A 17,215-nucleotide genomic window follows, 5' to 3' on the forward strand; every position below is an offset into this window, starting at 1 on the left:
AAACTCCATAGAGAGGCGCTGGGTGCAGATAGAGCGTCCTGCAGGCAGCGCAGAGTGGCGCGTCCGCGAGGTTAGGTCGCCTCGCAGGGCCTGCCGCACAAAGAACTTGTCACCACAGAGGGCAGGAGCTACAGTGTCTCGCGGGCACTTCCGCTTAAATGTCCTTATACCATAGACAGTGAGAGAGGGGGATGGAGCGTCTCGCACGCACTTCCAGTCACGTGCCGGTCTACTCTCGTGCTGGGGAGAGGGGGGTGGGGAGAGAGCGCGGCCGGCGGGCACTTCCGCTCGAAAGACCGCTTCCCTCTCGAGGGGCGAGAGAGCGTCTTGACGCCACTTCCGGTCACATGACCACGTACCGTCGCATGGGGGAGCCCGTCTGTGGGGGATAGATTGTCTCGCAGCCACTTCCGGTGAAGGGGAGGAGGGGAAGAAAAAAAAAAAAAAAGCTCGCACACCATAGAGAGCGGTGGCCGGGGAGGGTAGAGCGTCCTTCGCCACACTTGGCTGGCTGGGGCAGCTGTCAGCTGGGCCCCGGGGGAGCAGGAGGCTCCGGGGGCTCAGAGCCCTGAGGGGGGCAGGGCCCAAGTGGGGGGAGGGGGGCAGGGCCCTGAGTGGGGGGCAGGGGCTGGAGGGAGGAGACGGAAGAAGCTCAGGGCCTTGCTGGTGTCTGGGGCAAAGGGAGGCCTAGGATAAGGGGGGGGGGAGATCAGGTTCCAGGGGGGCCCTCAAGTTCCGGGGGGGGGCGGCTCAGAGCAGGGCTGGGGGCTCAGGACCGGGGGGGCTCAGGGCAGGGGGCTCAGGACCCTGGGGGGAAGCTGAGGGTGGGGGCTGCAGGCTCTGTTGGTGCAGGGGGTCCATGGCGGTGGCTGGGGAAGGCGGCTCCATGGGGGGCCGGGGTGGGCGGCCCAACGCGGTGGAGACGCTGCAGGAGGAGGCCGTCTGCGCCATCTGCCTCGACTACTTCACCGACCCCGTCTCCATTGGCTGCGGCCACAACTTCTGCCGCGTCTGCATCACTCAGCTCTGGGGAGGCGAGGAGGAGGGCGACGGCCAGGCCGCGTATGAGGCCGTGGGGGACGACGTGGGGATGGGCGGCGAGGAGGACGATGTGGATGAGCTGGACGATGATGACAACATAGAGTACAATGAGGAGGAAGAGGGGGATGGGGACAACGGGGCTGAGGAGGAAGACGATATGTGGAGTGAGGAGGATGAGGACACTGATCTATGGGACGACCCAGGGGAGGATGACATGTGGGAGGACGAGGTAGGAGATGAACTTTTCTTCGAGGAGGACGATTACGATGAGGAGGTGATGGAGGAAGAGGATCTGGAGGAGGAAGAAGAAGAGCCGCTGCCACCGCCTCCGCCAGCAGCAGTGGTCACGCGGCCTCGACACCCCACAACCTTCACCTGCCCCCAGTGCCGCAAGACCTTCCCCCAGAGGAACTTCCGGCCCAACCTCCAGCTGGCCAATATGGTGCACATCATCCGACAGATGCACCCACACCCACAGCGACTCGCATCACCGGCTGCTGGGACTTCAGCATCTGGGGGTGCGGCAGGAGTAGCAGGGGAGCTGGAGAAACGAGCTCTGTGTGAGAAACACCAGGAACCCCTCAAGCTCTTCTGCGAGGTGGACGAGCAGGCCATCTGCGTGGTGTGTCGGGAGTCCCGGAGCCATAAGCACCACAGCGTTGTCCCGCTGGAGGAGGTGGTGCAGGATTACAAGGTATGCAGTTGGCAGCGTTGGGTTTGGTAAAGGCTAGCTAGAGGCTGGTGGGTTGTGTTGAGTTGGTTCCTGTCTGATGGTAGTTGAGCATGCATGGATCAGCGTTCACGTCACGTCCATCAGTACCCGGCCCGAGCCAGGGAAGCTAATGGTCCAACCAGCAGACCAAATTCGACTACCCCAGGCACGTTGTGCCTGAAGTTGGGGGCTAGTTGGCTGGGAAGTTTTGGCTTGACCAGGTGGTTTGAATAGGGGAGATCTGCTTCATTTGCAGAGGATTGCGTTGGCAGTGATGGCTTTGGTAAAGCTAGTTAGTGGCTGGAGGTACTGCTTTGCTTCAGTGAGGGAGTTGGGTTCACTTGGTGACTGATGGTGTTGGGGTGGGGGGCATTGAGTGGTTGGCTGGGAGTTGCTGGCTTGATCAGGTGTTCACGCAGCTGGGTGTGGTGACGAGTTGGTTTGATCCGCAATGGGATGGGGTTGGCCGAATTGAGTCATTTGGTAAGGCTGGTCAGAGGCTGCTGGTGCTGGATTGCATTGGGATGGGATAGATGGGAGCTGTTTGGTTGTTTTCCGGCTCCCACAGGTGTGTTTTCTGGGCCCTTCTCAGGTCATAGGCAGCTTACACTGTAAGGCCTCCCTTGTGGGAGGAGCTCTATGCAGGCGTTTCCCGGAGTCAGCGCTGCTGTGAGTAGCTCCTGAGTCCCACTGAGTGAGTGGAGCTGAGAGCAGGGTCTGACCTCTTGATGGGGGATAACAAGCAGCAAGACTGGGAGAGGATCAGACCAATAAGACTATCAGTTACTCAGGCTCAGATCATCACAGGCATTTAGATACTGACTTCAGTGGGACTTAGCCGTCTAAATACCTCTGACACTCTGAACCTCAATTGAAAAGCTTATTTCTGTGATCATTGACTCTTCTGGGCATTGTAGAAAAAGGAAGTCTTTAGAGAGATGCTGTCAGCTTAAAACTCTGCCTGGAAATGTGGCAACTGCTAGTGTCACAAGGGTGATCTGACCTTTTCAATGGTGTGAGCCAGATGCTAGTTCTGGGTCACCTCCACGGTCCCTGTACAGAGGTCATGCTGGGACGAGGACCCCATTCAGCAGAGCGTGCCACCCCCCCCCCCCTGCTGGCATGACTGCGGTGGGGGCAGGCCCATACAGCCCGGGTGACCCCTTCCAGCTGGAATGCAGGCGGACGACCGTGCAGAGCAATGAGCTCTGGACTGCAGGCTGCAGGGCTCTACCAGGAACCACAGCAGCTAAAGCAGCAGCATGTTGGGCTGACGCTTCCAGCCCAGGCAGCTCTTCCAGTATGGCTGTGCTGCCCCCAGCCCTGCCCACTGGGACGGGCACCAGGCTCACCAGCAGCTGTCCCTGGTTGCGCAAGTCTGTGCAAGTGGCTTGCATGCTCCCAGACAGGAGTACTGTCCACACAGTGGTCTGTATTCCTGGTAGAGCCCTGCAGCTCTGCGGATATCTGCTTTATATCCATGGATATCCGCATCTGCGGATCTAAATTTTGTATCCAGGCAGGGCTCTAACCGTAAGCTTTTTGGGGCAGGGGCTGCCTCTTTGTTCTATTTGTCAGCACCTAGCGCAGTGGTGTCCTGATCCCTGGCTAGAGCTCCTAGGTGCTGCCACTGTTAAAATCATAAATACTTATAAAAGTTACAGCTAACACCCTGGTCCTGCAAAGAGTGACTAGCCCCTGTTGAGTTCAGGGGGGCTACATATCTGTGTAAAATTACCCTCATAAGCATTTGCAGGATCAAGGCCCAATATTCCTGTAAATAGAAGAGATCCAGGGAGGTGTTTTATCTCTTTTCTCAGTTTTTCCTGTTTGCAATGGACAGCACTGTGTGGATTACCAGTTCCATGGCTGGCCCTCTGTATAATTAGTCCATTCCCTGTTTGTTGGGGGACTTTTCCACAGCAACGGGAAAGGAAAAAACAAAACCAGGAAAATGTTATCAAAACATCTGGGTTGAAGCAGAGTAGGGAGAGTTTTTAAACGGACCTCAGACTTGCTTTTTTAACAAGGCTTAAAGTGCGTTTGCAGTGTTTGTTGTAGCTGTGTCGGTCCCAGGATATTAGAGAGACAAGGAGGGTGAGGTCATATCTTTTACTGGGCCAACTTGTGTTCCATCAGAGTGATATAACTGTGATGTAGGTATAGACCTGGCCTACACTAAAAAGTTCAGTCGACCCAGCTACATCGCTCAGGGGTCTGAAAAATCCACCCCCCTGAGCAATGTGGGTAAGCCGACCTGACCCCTGGTGTAGGCAGTGCTCAGTTGATGGAATTCTTCCTTCAACCTAGCTACCTCCTCTGAAGAAGTGGAGGACCTATGCTGACGGGCGAACCCCTCCCATCAGCGTAGGCAGTGTCTACGCCGAAGCGCTGCGCTGGAGCGTTTCAAGTGTAGACAAGCCCTAAGTGCGTGCAACCGCAGCTCAAGTTTCAACCTGTTGCAATGTTACTGTCCCGCCCTCGCCCTCTCTAGTCCTCCAGCAAAACCAGAATAGTTCAGGCTGGAGTCTCTACAGATTTCCTGAGTCTGGATATTGCAGCAGCGCCTGGAAGCTCCAGCTGATGGCAGCCCTGTTGTTCTTGGCTCTGTACGTGCAGGTGGGGGAGTTTCAGAGAGCTTACAGTGTAAACACAGGACAGACCAGGGAAGGATTGTCACGTTTTACACAGGGGGAGCCAAGGCCCAGAGAAATCGAGTGGCTTGCTCTAGGTCACACAGGGACTTTGTGACAGAGCCAGGAATTGACCCCAGGTTTCCTGCTATGCTGCTTCTACCGTTAGACCATGCTGCCTCCTGGTCCATTGAAGCCAGACTAGATGGCCACTCTTGACATTAAAACCCATGAGCCCAGTAAGGGAAAACACATATAGAAAAGACAGATTTGGTGATAAACTTGTCAGGGGTGGGGAGGATGTTTATTGTCTTTTCTTTGTAGATGAAACTCCAGGGCCACCTGGATCCGCTGAAGAAGAAGCTGGATGCGGTTCTGAAACAGAAATCAAGCGAAGAGGAGAAAATTACTGAGCTGAAGGCAGGTGCCAGGCTCCCCCTCCCCACCACCTTTGCTCTCCACCCCGACCAGGGATTGCATGGTTAAGGGGGGTTCTCAACTTGAAGGTCAGGTGATGAGAGGTTATGTCCATCCTGCCCTTCCCATGTTGCCGCATATCTCCTTGGTGTCTCCTCCTCTTCCCTCTCTGCAGCCACTCCTAAGTCTCACCTCCCTTGGGGCTCCTATCTCCTTCCCTATTCCAGCTGCTCAGACATCAGCACTGAAATAGTTAGTGAAGTGTCGTCACTGACCTGTCAGAGCTGATGCCCCAGAAAGGCGGACGGGGAGTTCGCTCTCCTCTGAGCTATTGGTTCAGGCTCTCTGCAGACTCAGGCAGATGTCACTCACGCTCGGCTCACGTTCAGCGGGTTTTCTTGACAACCGCAAGGGCTAGAGCCTTTTTTTTTCTTTTCTTTTTTAATGGAAGCTGAGATACTGGCCAACCAGACCACGTAATGCAGACTGTGGTACAGCAGCAGTGTTGGTAGAGTTAACATGTGACTCGCTTATTGTTTGACAGATGGCTTTTCTAAGTGCCCTAAAATCCACCCACAGACTCAGCTTTTCTTGAAATTTGCTGTGCTGTCTGAGGGTGGTGGGGTAGGGTTAGTGATCAAAATTTGGAGTCATTTGATCGCAGGATTCCTGATACACAGCCTCCCCAAGAGTCATGTGATATCAAAGTCCTCTGGTTCGCCTAAGGCAGTGGTTCCCAAACTTTTTAGTAAGGCGACCCACCAACTGTTTGTTTCTTTTTGTATCCCATCTTCCCTCCTGCTCCCCACTCTCCCAGCCCCATTGCTCTGGCCTTCCAGCCCTGCCCCATTCTGGAGAGGAGAGGGACAGTGAGAGGGCGACCTATCTGGACCCTTCCCATGACCCACAGTTTGGGAAAAATTGATCTGAGAAGGTTTTTTTGCATACTTAAATAAACCATGTGAGCTGGATCCCCGCATATCTGGCATCCCCATTGTAGATAGCTATACCTTATCTATAGCATGTTGCCAAAGATAACAGTGCCCTGTGTTTCCACATAAACGCCTTCTACGGGTTCTGTAGCTGTGTCTGCACTAGGAAACTTTACTGCAGAGCCCTGCAGGGGGACTATTTTTTTAATCCTGCTCCTGTCCCGCAACATCCACTCATGCATTGTTGCAAAAACTCCTGCTGCAAAAAAAATCCTGCAAGAGAGACAGATTCCACCTTGCTCCTTTGAAAAAATAAAAGTCAGTTAATATATTATAAATGGAATTCAGACACAATTTTTACCACTAAAAGAATAAAATAAATCTTGCTTAAACCATGTTTAAAAAAAAATGCTTTAACTCCTGTTATAATAGACATCAAATCTCTTTCTATCCCTGGCTTAAATTTAAGTCTTAAAACCTTTATTTAAAAAAGAAAAGAAAAACTTGCTTTATGTGGCTGAAATTCTGTTTATAAGAACATAAGAGCGGCCAGACTGGGTCAGACCAAAGGTCCATCTAGCCCAGTATCCTGTCTTCCGACAGTGGCCAATGCCAGGTGCCCCAGAGGAAATGAACAGAACAGGTGATCATCAAGTGATCCATCCCCTGTCACCCATTCCCAGCTTCTGGCAAATTGATGAAAGATTGTTTTCCTGCAAATCACCACCGTCTGGGTTTTTTTGCCCACCCAATCCTGTCTGCAACAAAGTACATTTTACACGCTGTTATGGCAGCGGGTCCTGTAAGACCCGTGGGATCCCAGACCCACTGCAGGGCTCTACCTGGAAGATTCCCACCTAGCCGGAGCCCAGTGCGGATTAGGCTTTGGCAGCCAGACTGAGCTTTGCCATTGTTAGCAGGTTTAACAGGCCAAGAGCTGCCCAGCCTGTTGCTATAAGTAGCTCTGTTGGCCTGGTGTTAGACATGCCCTAGGGGATTTTATCCCACTGCTCTTTGGCAAGGACAGATTATAGTGTTGGCTTCGCTCTGATGACGCTGTCCAAATATTCCCCTGCAGGGGCAGCGATGCCCTAGGACAGGTCATTTAACAGGGGTTGAAGCTGGGACTTTGGGGCCAGCTGCCCAGGCTGGATAAGCAGTGGGTGGCCCAGGCAGGCAGGAGGTGGGGGAGGAGCTGTGTCTAACCCTTCCCCTCCCTGCTCCAGAACAAGATGAAGCTGGAGATCAAGGAGTTCGAGTCGGACTTCGAGCTGCTGCACCAGTTCCTGATCGGGGAACAGGTGCTGCTACTGCACCAGCTGGAGGAGCGCTACGAGGCGCTGCTGGCCCGCCAGAGCAGCAACATAAGCCAGCTGGAGGAGCAGGGCGCCACCCTCGGGCGCCTCATCACTGAGGCTGAGGACAAGAGCAGGCAGGACGGGCTGCAGCTGCTCAAGGTGAGAGCCCCCAGCACACAATCTGATGTCTGACCCCCACACCCTCCCAGCCCTGGTCTGTCACCCCCAGCCCCTTTCCAGATCACCCGACACCCCATTCCGCACCACAAAAGCATCTTTCTCCAGCCAGGGACATCTATTCGAGCCACAGCTCAGAAAGGGACTTGAGGGCAGAGCCGCCCAGAGGGTGACCTTTCCTGGCAACTTCCAAGGTGTTTTGTTCCCCGCTGGAATGAAAACGAAATCTTTGGACCCTTTTCACAGCCTGGGAGAGTGTTTGCATGCAGGGAAGGTTGAGAGGGGGGCGCCAGCTGGCAGGGGGACCAAGCTTCAAGTCTCTGATTTGGGTTATGATCTGGAACAAAAAACGGCCCTGACTCAGAGCAGGGGGACTTGAACCAGTTCTGCTCCCAAGTCCCAGGCCAGCGCTACATTTTCTGTCCCTTTGTCCCCAAGGGACACTTCATTGAAACCGATACATCCCCGGCTTCAAAACAACATGTTCCAGTGAAATTAAATTGCGCCGAAAATGTTCCCTACCCAGCTATACTTAGGGGGAGACTTCCAAGGGCACAGATGGCAACACCCACTGAAAAGCACCTCCCTTAACTCCCCTGTATGCCTTAGGCACATACATCAGGGGTGGTTTTCTAACTTCAAGCATGTGATTAGTCCCCCTGACTGCAATGGGGTCACTCCCACGCTCAAAGCAAGAGAGGTGCTCACAGACCTCGCTGAGTCGTGGCTGATCAAAGTCTTTTATGAGCACAGTGGTGTTTGTCACTGGCTTGTTACTAATCTTTTTCTCTTTTCTTCCCACTCTTCTCAGGACATCAAAGACACCTTCATCAGGTCAGTCCTGGGCTAATTCTGTTGATACACCTGTTGCTACAGGAAGGAAACCGACGGCTTTTAAGAGCGTCCTGTTGTAGAAATATGGAAATACTCCATGATGTCACTTGTTGAAACTGACTAGCTGTGGTTAGCACCGAAGGGTACAGCTCTTCTGTAGTGTGTTTCATCAGTAGATCGCAAAGCACGTTGCGAAGGAGGATAGTCTTATTTTCCCCATCTTACAGATGGGGCAACTGAGGCACGGGAGTGGGGGCGGGAGTGACTTACCTAGCAGGGCAGCAGATCCGGGAATAGAGCCAAGGTCTCCTGAGTTTCGCTAGGAGAGTCTATTCACTAGGCCACACTGCTTCCTCTGCAGACTATAAAGCCAACCAGGACACTGCGTTAAGATCTAAACATCTCTGGTGTCCCCACAATGTAGTTACAGTCATGGCAGTTAGACTTCTGTGCAGCCTAGACTTGAACACACTTGGCTTTCTCTATAATATTTATTTGGATTATCCTAGCACTTGGGAGCCCCAGTCATGGACTGGGCCCCTACTGAGCTAGGCACTGTGCAGTCACAGAACAGAAAGACCCAAAGAGAGTGGAAAGTTACCCCAGAGAACCGTTGATCTTAGGCAGTCGTGTCAGATGAATGGATGTGATGTATTTACTAAGCCCTCGTGACGGGTCCTGAGTTAAGCTTTCATTCTAAACCGGATTCCAGCTGTTGTGGCTGCAAAGAGAAACTCTCAAACATGAACCAAAGTGGTATTGTCTTAGGCCCAGTCTATGCTAGCAAAGGGTTTGCCAGTATAGCTATACTAACAAACCTGCCTAGTGGAGATGCAGTTTCGACAGCAAAAGAGTATAGCTTATTTTGGTTCTCCAAACGAAGTACCAGCACAAGGATTGTTATGCTGAGACTTGGTCTACACCAGGGCTTTTGTCAGTACAGAAATGTCCTCAAAAAAATTGCATCCCTAACTGAACTTCCTATACCAGCCAAAATTTCTAGTGTAGATCGGCCTGAAACAGGTCGGGGGACACCTCTCCCCATTTACATCACGCTGTATTAACTCTGGAATCGAACTATGGTGCTTCAAGGAGCAGTCTTCCAAACAGATTTGGTCATAGTTACCAGCGGGTCACACACGGTCTGAACGTGGTAGACCTGATCCACGGACTGTAGTTAAAGACGTTACTTGTGTGTGCAAACTTCTCTGATCTTAGGTACTGTTAGGTCATTTGTGTTAGAGTTAGAGACCCACTGTGTTGGATGTGGTAGTCGTGCGTAATGAGTAAAGCCGGCCGGAAAATGTTTTATGGAAAATTTCAATACCAGAAAACTCAATTTAGAAGTGCTGCCCCAGTGGCTCATGGGAGTTTAGTTCAGCTGCCTTGTACTCCCCTTCTCCTGTATAGGCTGGAGTTCCTGGATACATTTCATCTGTCATGATGCAGCACAGTGTCTCCTCTTGGAGAGGGGAGGCAGTACACCATGCTCAGGGACTCTCCCGATGCATCATGGGGCATGTAGTCTGCCTGGGACCCCAGCCAGTAGAGGAGAAGGGAGACATGAGGCAATTGAATTACAACTCCCAGGAGGCCCTGCGGCATTTTAAGTCGAATATTTCGATTATGGGGGTGGTCTCTTTTTGAGTGGAAAAAAATCAAAATCTTCTGCAGAAAGAAAAGAACATTGCTTCGTCAAAAACCTACATTTCTGTTGCAAAAGTGTTTTGACAGAAGATTGTCGGCCCGCCCCCATAGAGAGACTTTCTGCCCTTGGAGCTTACAGTCTAAAGAGACAGAGGAGGGAAACTAACTTGCCCAGGGTCGCCTAGCGAGGCAGTGGCAGAGCTGGGGATAGACCTCAGGTCCCCCGAGACCTGTTCAGTGCTCTGCCCACCACACCCAGCCCTTGACTCACTGCTGTATTCCCTTTGCCAGGTGCGAGAGCGTCAAATTCCAGGAGCCGGAGACTGTGCCGGTAGACGTGGGGAAGAAATACCGCAATTACTTCCTGCAGGACGTGGTGATGAGGAAGATGGAGAAGGTCTTCAGGAAAGTCCCTCAAGGTAAAGGAGAACAGCTTTTTCTTCCCTTGGCTAGGGGACTGGGGAAAGCCAGGACTCTGTTTACGCTGACGTCCTGTGTGTGGTGGAGCTGTACAGAGCTGGCAGCTGTAGCATGAGTTTCTCCCACAGGCTGCTTTCACTGAAGTGCATCAGCACTCGCTCACAACTCTGTCCTGACCTACATCCCCCTGCTGTCCCAGCCCTGGGCTCCCCCAGTGCACACGCCTGCTGGTGCTCCTCTATCCCGACCCACAGCCCTCACCTGCTGTCCCAGCCCTGGGCTTTGCCCCCACAAACTCCAGGCTCTGCCAGTTTCCAGCCATCCCAGCTGCTTGGTTTCCCATGCAGCTCCCTATCTCTAGTGGAAATACCTGTCCTGATGCATCCCAAGACCGCATTAGCTTTTTTCATGGCCATATCACATTGGCGGCTCATAGTCAACCTGTGATCAACCAATACTCTGAGGTCCTTCTCCTTCTCTGTTACTTCCAAGTGATGCGTCCCCAGCTGATAACAAAAATTCTTATTAATCCCTAAATGCGTGACCTTGCATTTTTCGCTATTAAATTTCATCCTATTACTCCAGTTTACAAGGTCATCCAGATCCTTCTGTATGATATCCCGGTCCTTCTCTGTATTGGCAATACCTCCCGGCTTTGTGTCATCCGCAAACTTTATTAGCACATTCCCACTTTTCGTGCCAAGGTCAGTAATAAAAAGATTAAATAAAATTAGTCCCAAAACCGATCCCTGATGAACTCCACTAGTAACCTTCTTCCAGCCTGACAGTTCACCTTTAAGTGTGACCCGTTGTAGTCTGCCCTTTAACCAGTTCCTTGTCCACCTTTCAATTTTCATGTTGATCCCCATCTTTTCCAATTTAGCTAATAATTCCACATGTGGAACCATATAAAATGCCTTACTGAAATTGAGGTAAACTAGATCCACTGCATTTCCTTTGTCTGAAAAATCTGTTACCTCCTTAAAGAAGGAGATCAGGTTGGTTTGACATGATCTACCTTTTGTAAAACCACATTGTATTTTGTCCCAATTACCATTGACCTCAATGTCCTTAACTTTCTCCTTCAAAATTTTTTCCAAGACCTTGCATACTACAGATGTCAAATTAACAGGCCTGTAGTTACCCGGATCATGTTTTTTTTTCCTTTCTTAAAAATAGGCACTGTGTTAGCAATTCTCCAGTCATACGGTACAGCCCCTGAGTTTACAGATTCCTTAAAAATTCCTGCTAATGGGCTTGCAATTTTGTATGCCAGTTCCTTTAATATATTTGGATGAAAATTATCTGGGCCCCCCGATTTAGTCCCATTAAGCTGTTCAAGTTTGGCTTCTACCTCGGATGTAGTAATATCTACCTCCATAGCCTCATTCCCATTTGTCATCCTACCATTATCCCTAAACTCCTCATTAAAGACTGAGGCAAAGTATTTGTTTAGGTATTGGGCCATGCCTAGATTATCCTTGACCTCCACTCCATCCTCAGTGTTTAGCGGTCCCACTTCTTCTTTCTTTGTTTTCTTCTTATTTATATGACTATAGAACCTTTCTTGGTTTTAATTCCCTTTGCAAGGTCCAATTCTACATGGCTTTTGGCCTTTCTCACTTTATCCCTACATGTTCTGACCTCAATACGGTAGCTTTCCTTGCTGATCCCTCCCATCTTCCACTCCCTGTATGCTTTTTGCTTATTCTTAATCACCTCTCTGAGATGCTTGCTCATCCAGCTTGGTCTACAACTCCTGGCTATGAATTTTTTCCCCTTTCTTGGGATGCAGGCTTCCGATATCTTCTCCAACTTTGACCTGAAGTAATTCCAGGCCTCCTCCGTCTTTAGAGCCACAAGTTCTTCAGTCCAATCCACTTCCCTAACTGATTTCCTTAATTTTTTAAAGTTAGCATTTTTGAAATCAAAAACCCTAGTCGCAGATCTGTTTTTGTTTATCCTTCCATTTAGTTTAAACTGAATTAGCTCATGATCACTTGAACCAAGATTGTCCCCTACAACCATTTCTTCTGGGAGGTCTTCACTACTCACCAAAACCAAATCTAAAATGGCATCCCCTCTTGTCAGTTCAGTAACTACTTGGTGAAGGAATCCATCAGCTATCGCATCCAGAAAAATGAGCCCTATTATTATTACTAGCACTTGTCCTCCAGTCTATAGCTGTGAAGTTAAAGTCTCCCATGATCACACAATTCCCATTAGTATTTACTTCATTAAAAACATTAAAGAAGTCCCTATCCACTGCGCACACACACAGCGAAAGCCAGTCCCTGCCCCAAAGTGCTCACAGTCTGAATAGACAAGACACGGTGGGAAGGGAAACAGAGGCAATATATTCCCAGCTGACCCTGGGCAAGGGATTCCAGGTGTCCTGACGCTCGGGACAGAACTGAGTTCACCCTAACTCTCCTGACTCTGTGTGGGTCTCTTTCCTTAGCCGACGTGACCCTGGACCCCGACACAGCCCACCCGCACCTGAGCCTGTCCCTGGACCGCCGGAGTGTGAAGCTGGGCGAGCGTCGCCAAGACCTACCCGACAATCCCAAGCGCTTCGACTCCGACTACTGTGTGCTGGGTTCTCAGGGCTTCAGCACAGGGCGCCACTACTGGGAGGTGGAGGTTGGGGGCCGGCGGGGCTGGGCGGTGGGGGCGGCCCGGGAGACAGCCCGGCGGAAGGAGAAGACTGGCGGCCCCTACCAGAAGCGGGAGATCTGGTGTGTGGGCGCCAATGGGAAGAAGTACCAGGCGCTGACGGCCACGGAGCAGACAGCACTGCCCCCTGGGGAGAAGCTCCGGCGCTTTGGGGTCTACCTGGACTACGAGCGGGGCCAGCTGTGCTTCTACAATGCCGAGAACATGGCCCACATCCACACCTTCAATGCCACCTTCCGCGAGCGCATCTTCCCCTTCTTCCGCATCCTGGCCAAGGGCACACGCATCAAGATCTGCACCTGACCCGCTTTCCCGGGCCTCCTCCCCCGCTGGGTCCCTCCCACCATTGCACGGATCCTCCCCACCCTGTCCGGCACCGCACAGAGGCCGGGGGGAGGCCGCCTCAGCCAACCTGACATTCCAAAGCCTGCCTCGTCCCTTTGTGTCACTCTGTTTCAAAAGTGTGAGGGCAGGGGAGGGATTGGTTACGGGGATGACGGGTGGGTTTTCACTCCGCTGTCAGGCGATCCCCCATCCTGTCCGATGCATAACGTGTGAATTGCTCTTGATGCACCACTGTAACCAGCCCCCGACCTCTCCCTCTGCTGTAGGGCCCCGGTGCTCCTGCAAAACCCTCGCTTGTGTCTCTGGGCCGAGCAGGTGGAGGTGAGCGATGTCACGGAAGATCTAGGCCTCAGACCTGGAGAGGGAGCTCTGAGCATCTCCAGAAGCACTAGCCCCCTGCTCTGTCCCATAATGAGTCACGCTCCTATGACTAGCCCCAAGGGACTTGGCCACCTGGATCTCATTGAATTTCCTTTGGCCCTGCTGGAAGAATTCCAGCCATCCAACTTCCCCCCTCCCCCACTTCCTGGTGGCATTTGGAGCTAGCTCCAGACCATCTTCTCTCTTCTTCCACAGGCACAAGACCCCATTGCTCTATGCCCAGTACCATAATGCTGCCTTCCCTTCCCTGCTGGTGTTCAGACCAAGATCCAGCCCTGCAAAAACATTGCTCCCCACCCCACCCCCTTGTGTCCAGCCTCCAGAGCCCAGTGCTTTCCACCCAGAACAGTCCCAGTGTCTGTCCTCTAGTTCTTCCTCTCAACGGTCCTCTTGTCTGCAATTCTTGGTCTTGGTCCCCAGGTCTTCTCCAGAACCATCAGGCACCAGGTCTTCTCTAGAACCATCACACGTGCTTCTGAATCTCTCTTCCCCATTGTCATCACCCTTCGTGGCCCTAGACATTGCATTGATTTGTTGACGTCTGAAACAGCTTGTAGTACCAAGGCAAATGGGGCAACTTCCTCCCTAAGCTGAGATGCTACAAGAGAATCACTGGCGAAAATGTCTGGAGGTGCCAAGAATCATGTGAGATGCTTTCATTGCGAGCCCTGTTCTGGGAATCCTAGGCCGCCTCCAGCACTCTCTGAGGGTTGGGTATTTATTTTAATTGTTCTCTGAGCTGTTTTCCACCCCACCTCACCCCACCCCACCCCGTTGCTGTCCAGTTTCCAGCAACCCATCTCTCTCCCCACTAGAAAGACACTGCCCATACCTGCTGTGTGTTGGGGTTTGGTTGGTTGTTTTTCTGTTGATGTTACAAAGCTAGTTTGAAATATTTTTGGCTAAACCAAGAATTAAATGGAGATTTAGTTTTTTGAAATGTTATAATAATAATAATAATTAATAATAAAGAGAGGATTGTACAGTTTAGTCTCTGCCTCTTCAGTCCGGCCTTGGCTGGAGCTGGTGGAAGGATAAAATCTGAAAAGGGGGTTTTGGAAAGGATGTTGAATTTGTTTCAAAGGCTACAAAAGTAATTCTTCTGCTCTACTCCGCACTGATTAGGCCTCAACTGGAGTATTGTGTCCAGTTCTGGGCACCACATTTCAGGAAAGATGTGGACAAATTGAAGAAAGTCCAGAGAAGAACAACAAAAATGATTAAAGGTCTAGAAAACATGACCTGTGAGGGTAGATTGAAAAGATTGGGGTGGTTTAGTTTGGAGAAGAGAAGACGGAGAGGGGGCATAACACTTTTCATGTAGTTCTTACAAGGAGAAGTTGTTACAAGGAGAAGGGAGAAAAATTGTTCTCCTTAACCTCTGAGGATAGGACAAGAAGCAATGGGTTTAAATTGCAACAAGGGAGGTTTAGGTTGGACATTAGGAAAAACTTCCTAACTGTCAGGGTGGTTAAGCACTGGAATAAATTGCCTAGGAAGGTTGTGCAATCTCCATCATTGGAGATTTTAAAGAGCAGGTTAGACAAACACCTGTCAGGGATGGTCTAAATAATACTCAGTCCTGCCATGAGTGCAGGGGACTGACCTAGATGACCTCTCGAGGTCCCTTCCAGTCCTACAATTCTATGAAAATGGAAAGTGCCAGACTGGGTCTGACAAAGGCTTGTCCTGTCTCTGATGCGGGACAGCACTGAGTGCCTCAGAGGAAGGGGCAAGAACCCCATGATGCAGATTTACAAGGCTTGGGCTATACCCTGGCCCTTAACTTAGCGCAGCAGGAACCCTCTAGTGCGCCAGATCCCCAGGGGTCAAACTCATCCACCAGGGCAGGCCATGCAGCCTCCACAGCTTTTGGGCTGAGTCTTCAAGCTCCAGCAATCAGTGTTTCTCACGGTGGCTCTCAGCAGCAAGTCCAGCTGAGATCAGAGCCCCAGGCAAGCAATGTCAACATTGAGGATCTGCTGTGAGGAGAAGGGATTTTTATTAGTCACCTGGAATACAGCATCAGCAGGTCCTAAGGTTAGCCTGGGCAAGGGAAGCTTAAGACAATTCATACTGGTGGGAACCTTGGACCAAGATGCTCCTGTAGATCCAGGTTCTCTCTTGTCCCTCCAGTCTGTGTCTTAACGTTGCTTCTGGGAACAGTCTTGTATCTCCTGTCTTTGTTCTCCAGCTACGGGTTTTTTGCTCTGGGAGGGAAGGAACTTGCTTTAGCAGTTGATGTTTGGTCACTGAGTTTTCCGCACTCTCCTGGGGCGGCGCAGCTGGGGCAGGCTCAGGCTTCAGTCCCCCCTCGTGGGGTTGTATAGTAATTTTTGTTGTCAGAAGGGGGTTGCAGTGCAATGAAGTTTGAGAACCGCTGTCCTAGGGAGAAGGTGAACTCTTTCCCTTCAAAGGGTAGCAATAAAAGTGAGTAGGTACAGAGTCCTACAGATCGTTCATAACAGTATCACAAAGATGTCCACATTTGTCGTGGGGTAATCAGCCCCCTGCCATCAGTCTTTCTGTAGTAATTAGAGATTGGTTTAAGGCCTGTAGTCTCTCTTCCAGCATTTTAGAGTGGTAGCCGTGTTAGTCCGTATCAGCAAAAACAATGAGGAGTCCTTGTGGCACCTTAGAGCCTGACAAATTTATTTGGGCATAAGCTTTCGTGGGCTAAAACGCACTTCATCAGATGCATGGAGTGAAAAATACAGTAAGCAGGATATATATTCTAGCACATGAAAAGATGGGAGTTGCCTTACCAAGTGAGGGGGTTAGTGCTAACGAGCCAATTCAATTAAGGTGGAAGTGAGCATTAGCTGTTCTAACTCTGAATATTCAAGTTATCTGCATAAATAGCCACTCCCTTTTAAAAAAATCTTGCTGAATTCTTGGCTTCAACCACTCCCCGTGGTAACAAATTACATAGTCTAATCCCACGTGGTGTGGAAAAAGTGTGTCCTTTTTATCCGTTGTTCACTGGCCACCTTTCGTTTTCATTGAATGCCTCCTTTGCTCTTGTCTGGTGAGACAGAGAGAACAGAAATTCCTGCTCTCCTTCCTCTAACCAGTCCCATATTGTATAGACTCTCATCATGTCTCTTTTCTAAAGCTATGTCTTTTCAGTCTCTCATCACGGGAGAGTTTTCAGGACACCATATGAGCCTCATTGCCCTTCTCTGAATCCGTCCCCTCCAATCCTTCAATGAAATGGACCCAAATTTTAAAATGAAATGATCTGCCCTGAATTACTTATGAAGATATTTAACATTTAACACAGAGGTTCTCAACCAAGGGTATATGTACCCCTGGGGGTATGCAGAGGTGTTCCAGGGGGTACATCAACTCCTCTAGATCTTTGCCTAGTTTTACAACAGGCTACATAAAAAGCACTAGCAAAGTCAGGACGAACTAAAATTTCAGACAGACACTGAGTTGTTTATACTGTTCTACAGACTATACACTGAATTGTAAGCACCATATTTATATTCCAATTGATTTATAATTATAGGGTAACAATGAGAAAGGGAGCAATTTTTCAGTCATCGTGTGGCTGTAACACTTTTGTATTTTTATATCTGATTTTGTAAGCAAGTTGTTTTAAGTGAGGTGTAACTTGAGGTACACAAGATAAACCAGCCTCCTGAAAGGGGTATAGTGGTCAGGAAAGCTTGAGAGCCACTGATTTAACAAAAACAA

At 50.5% G+C, this 17,215-nt stretch overlaps 1 protein-coding gene across 1 annotated transcript; it reads left to right on the forward strand.

Annotated features, from left to right (window-relative positions):
* Positions 1-841: 841 nt before the first annotated feature.
* On the forward strand, positions 842-14,498 carry TRIM41 (tripartite motif containing 41). Its single transcript, XM_073312189.1, has 6 exons — positions 842-1,735; positions 4,711-4,806; positions 6,962-7,192; positions 8,022-8,044; positions 9,983-10,110; positions 12,573-14,498. The coding sequence occupies exons 1-6, from the start codon at positions 860-862 to the stop codon at positions 13,088-13,090; spliced, it is 1,872 nt and encodes a 623-aa protein (XP_073168290.1). The 5' UTR covers positions 842-859; the 3' UTR covers positions 13,091-14,498.
* Positions 14,499-17,215: the final 2,717 nt, after the last annotated feature.

The sequence above is a fragment of the Lepidochelys kempii genome, chromosome 14 (assembly GCF_965140265.1).
Source record: "Lepidochelys kempii isolate rLepKem1 chromosome 14, rLepKem1.hap2, whole genome shotgun sequence".
NCBI lineage: Eukaryota > Metazoa > Chordata > Testudines > Cheloniidae > Lepidochelys > Lepidochelys kempii.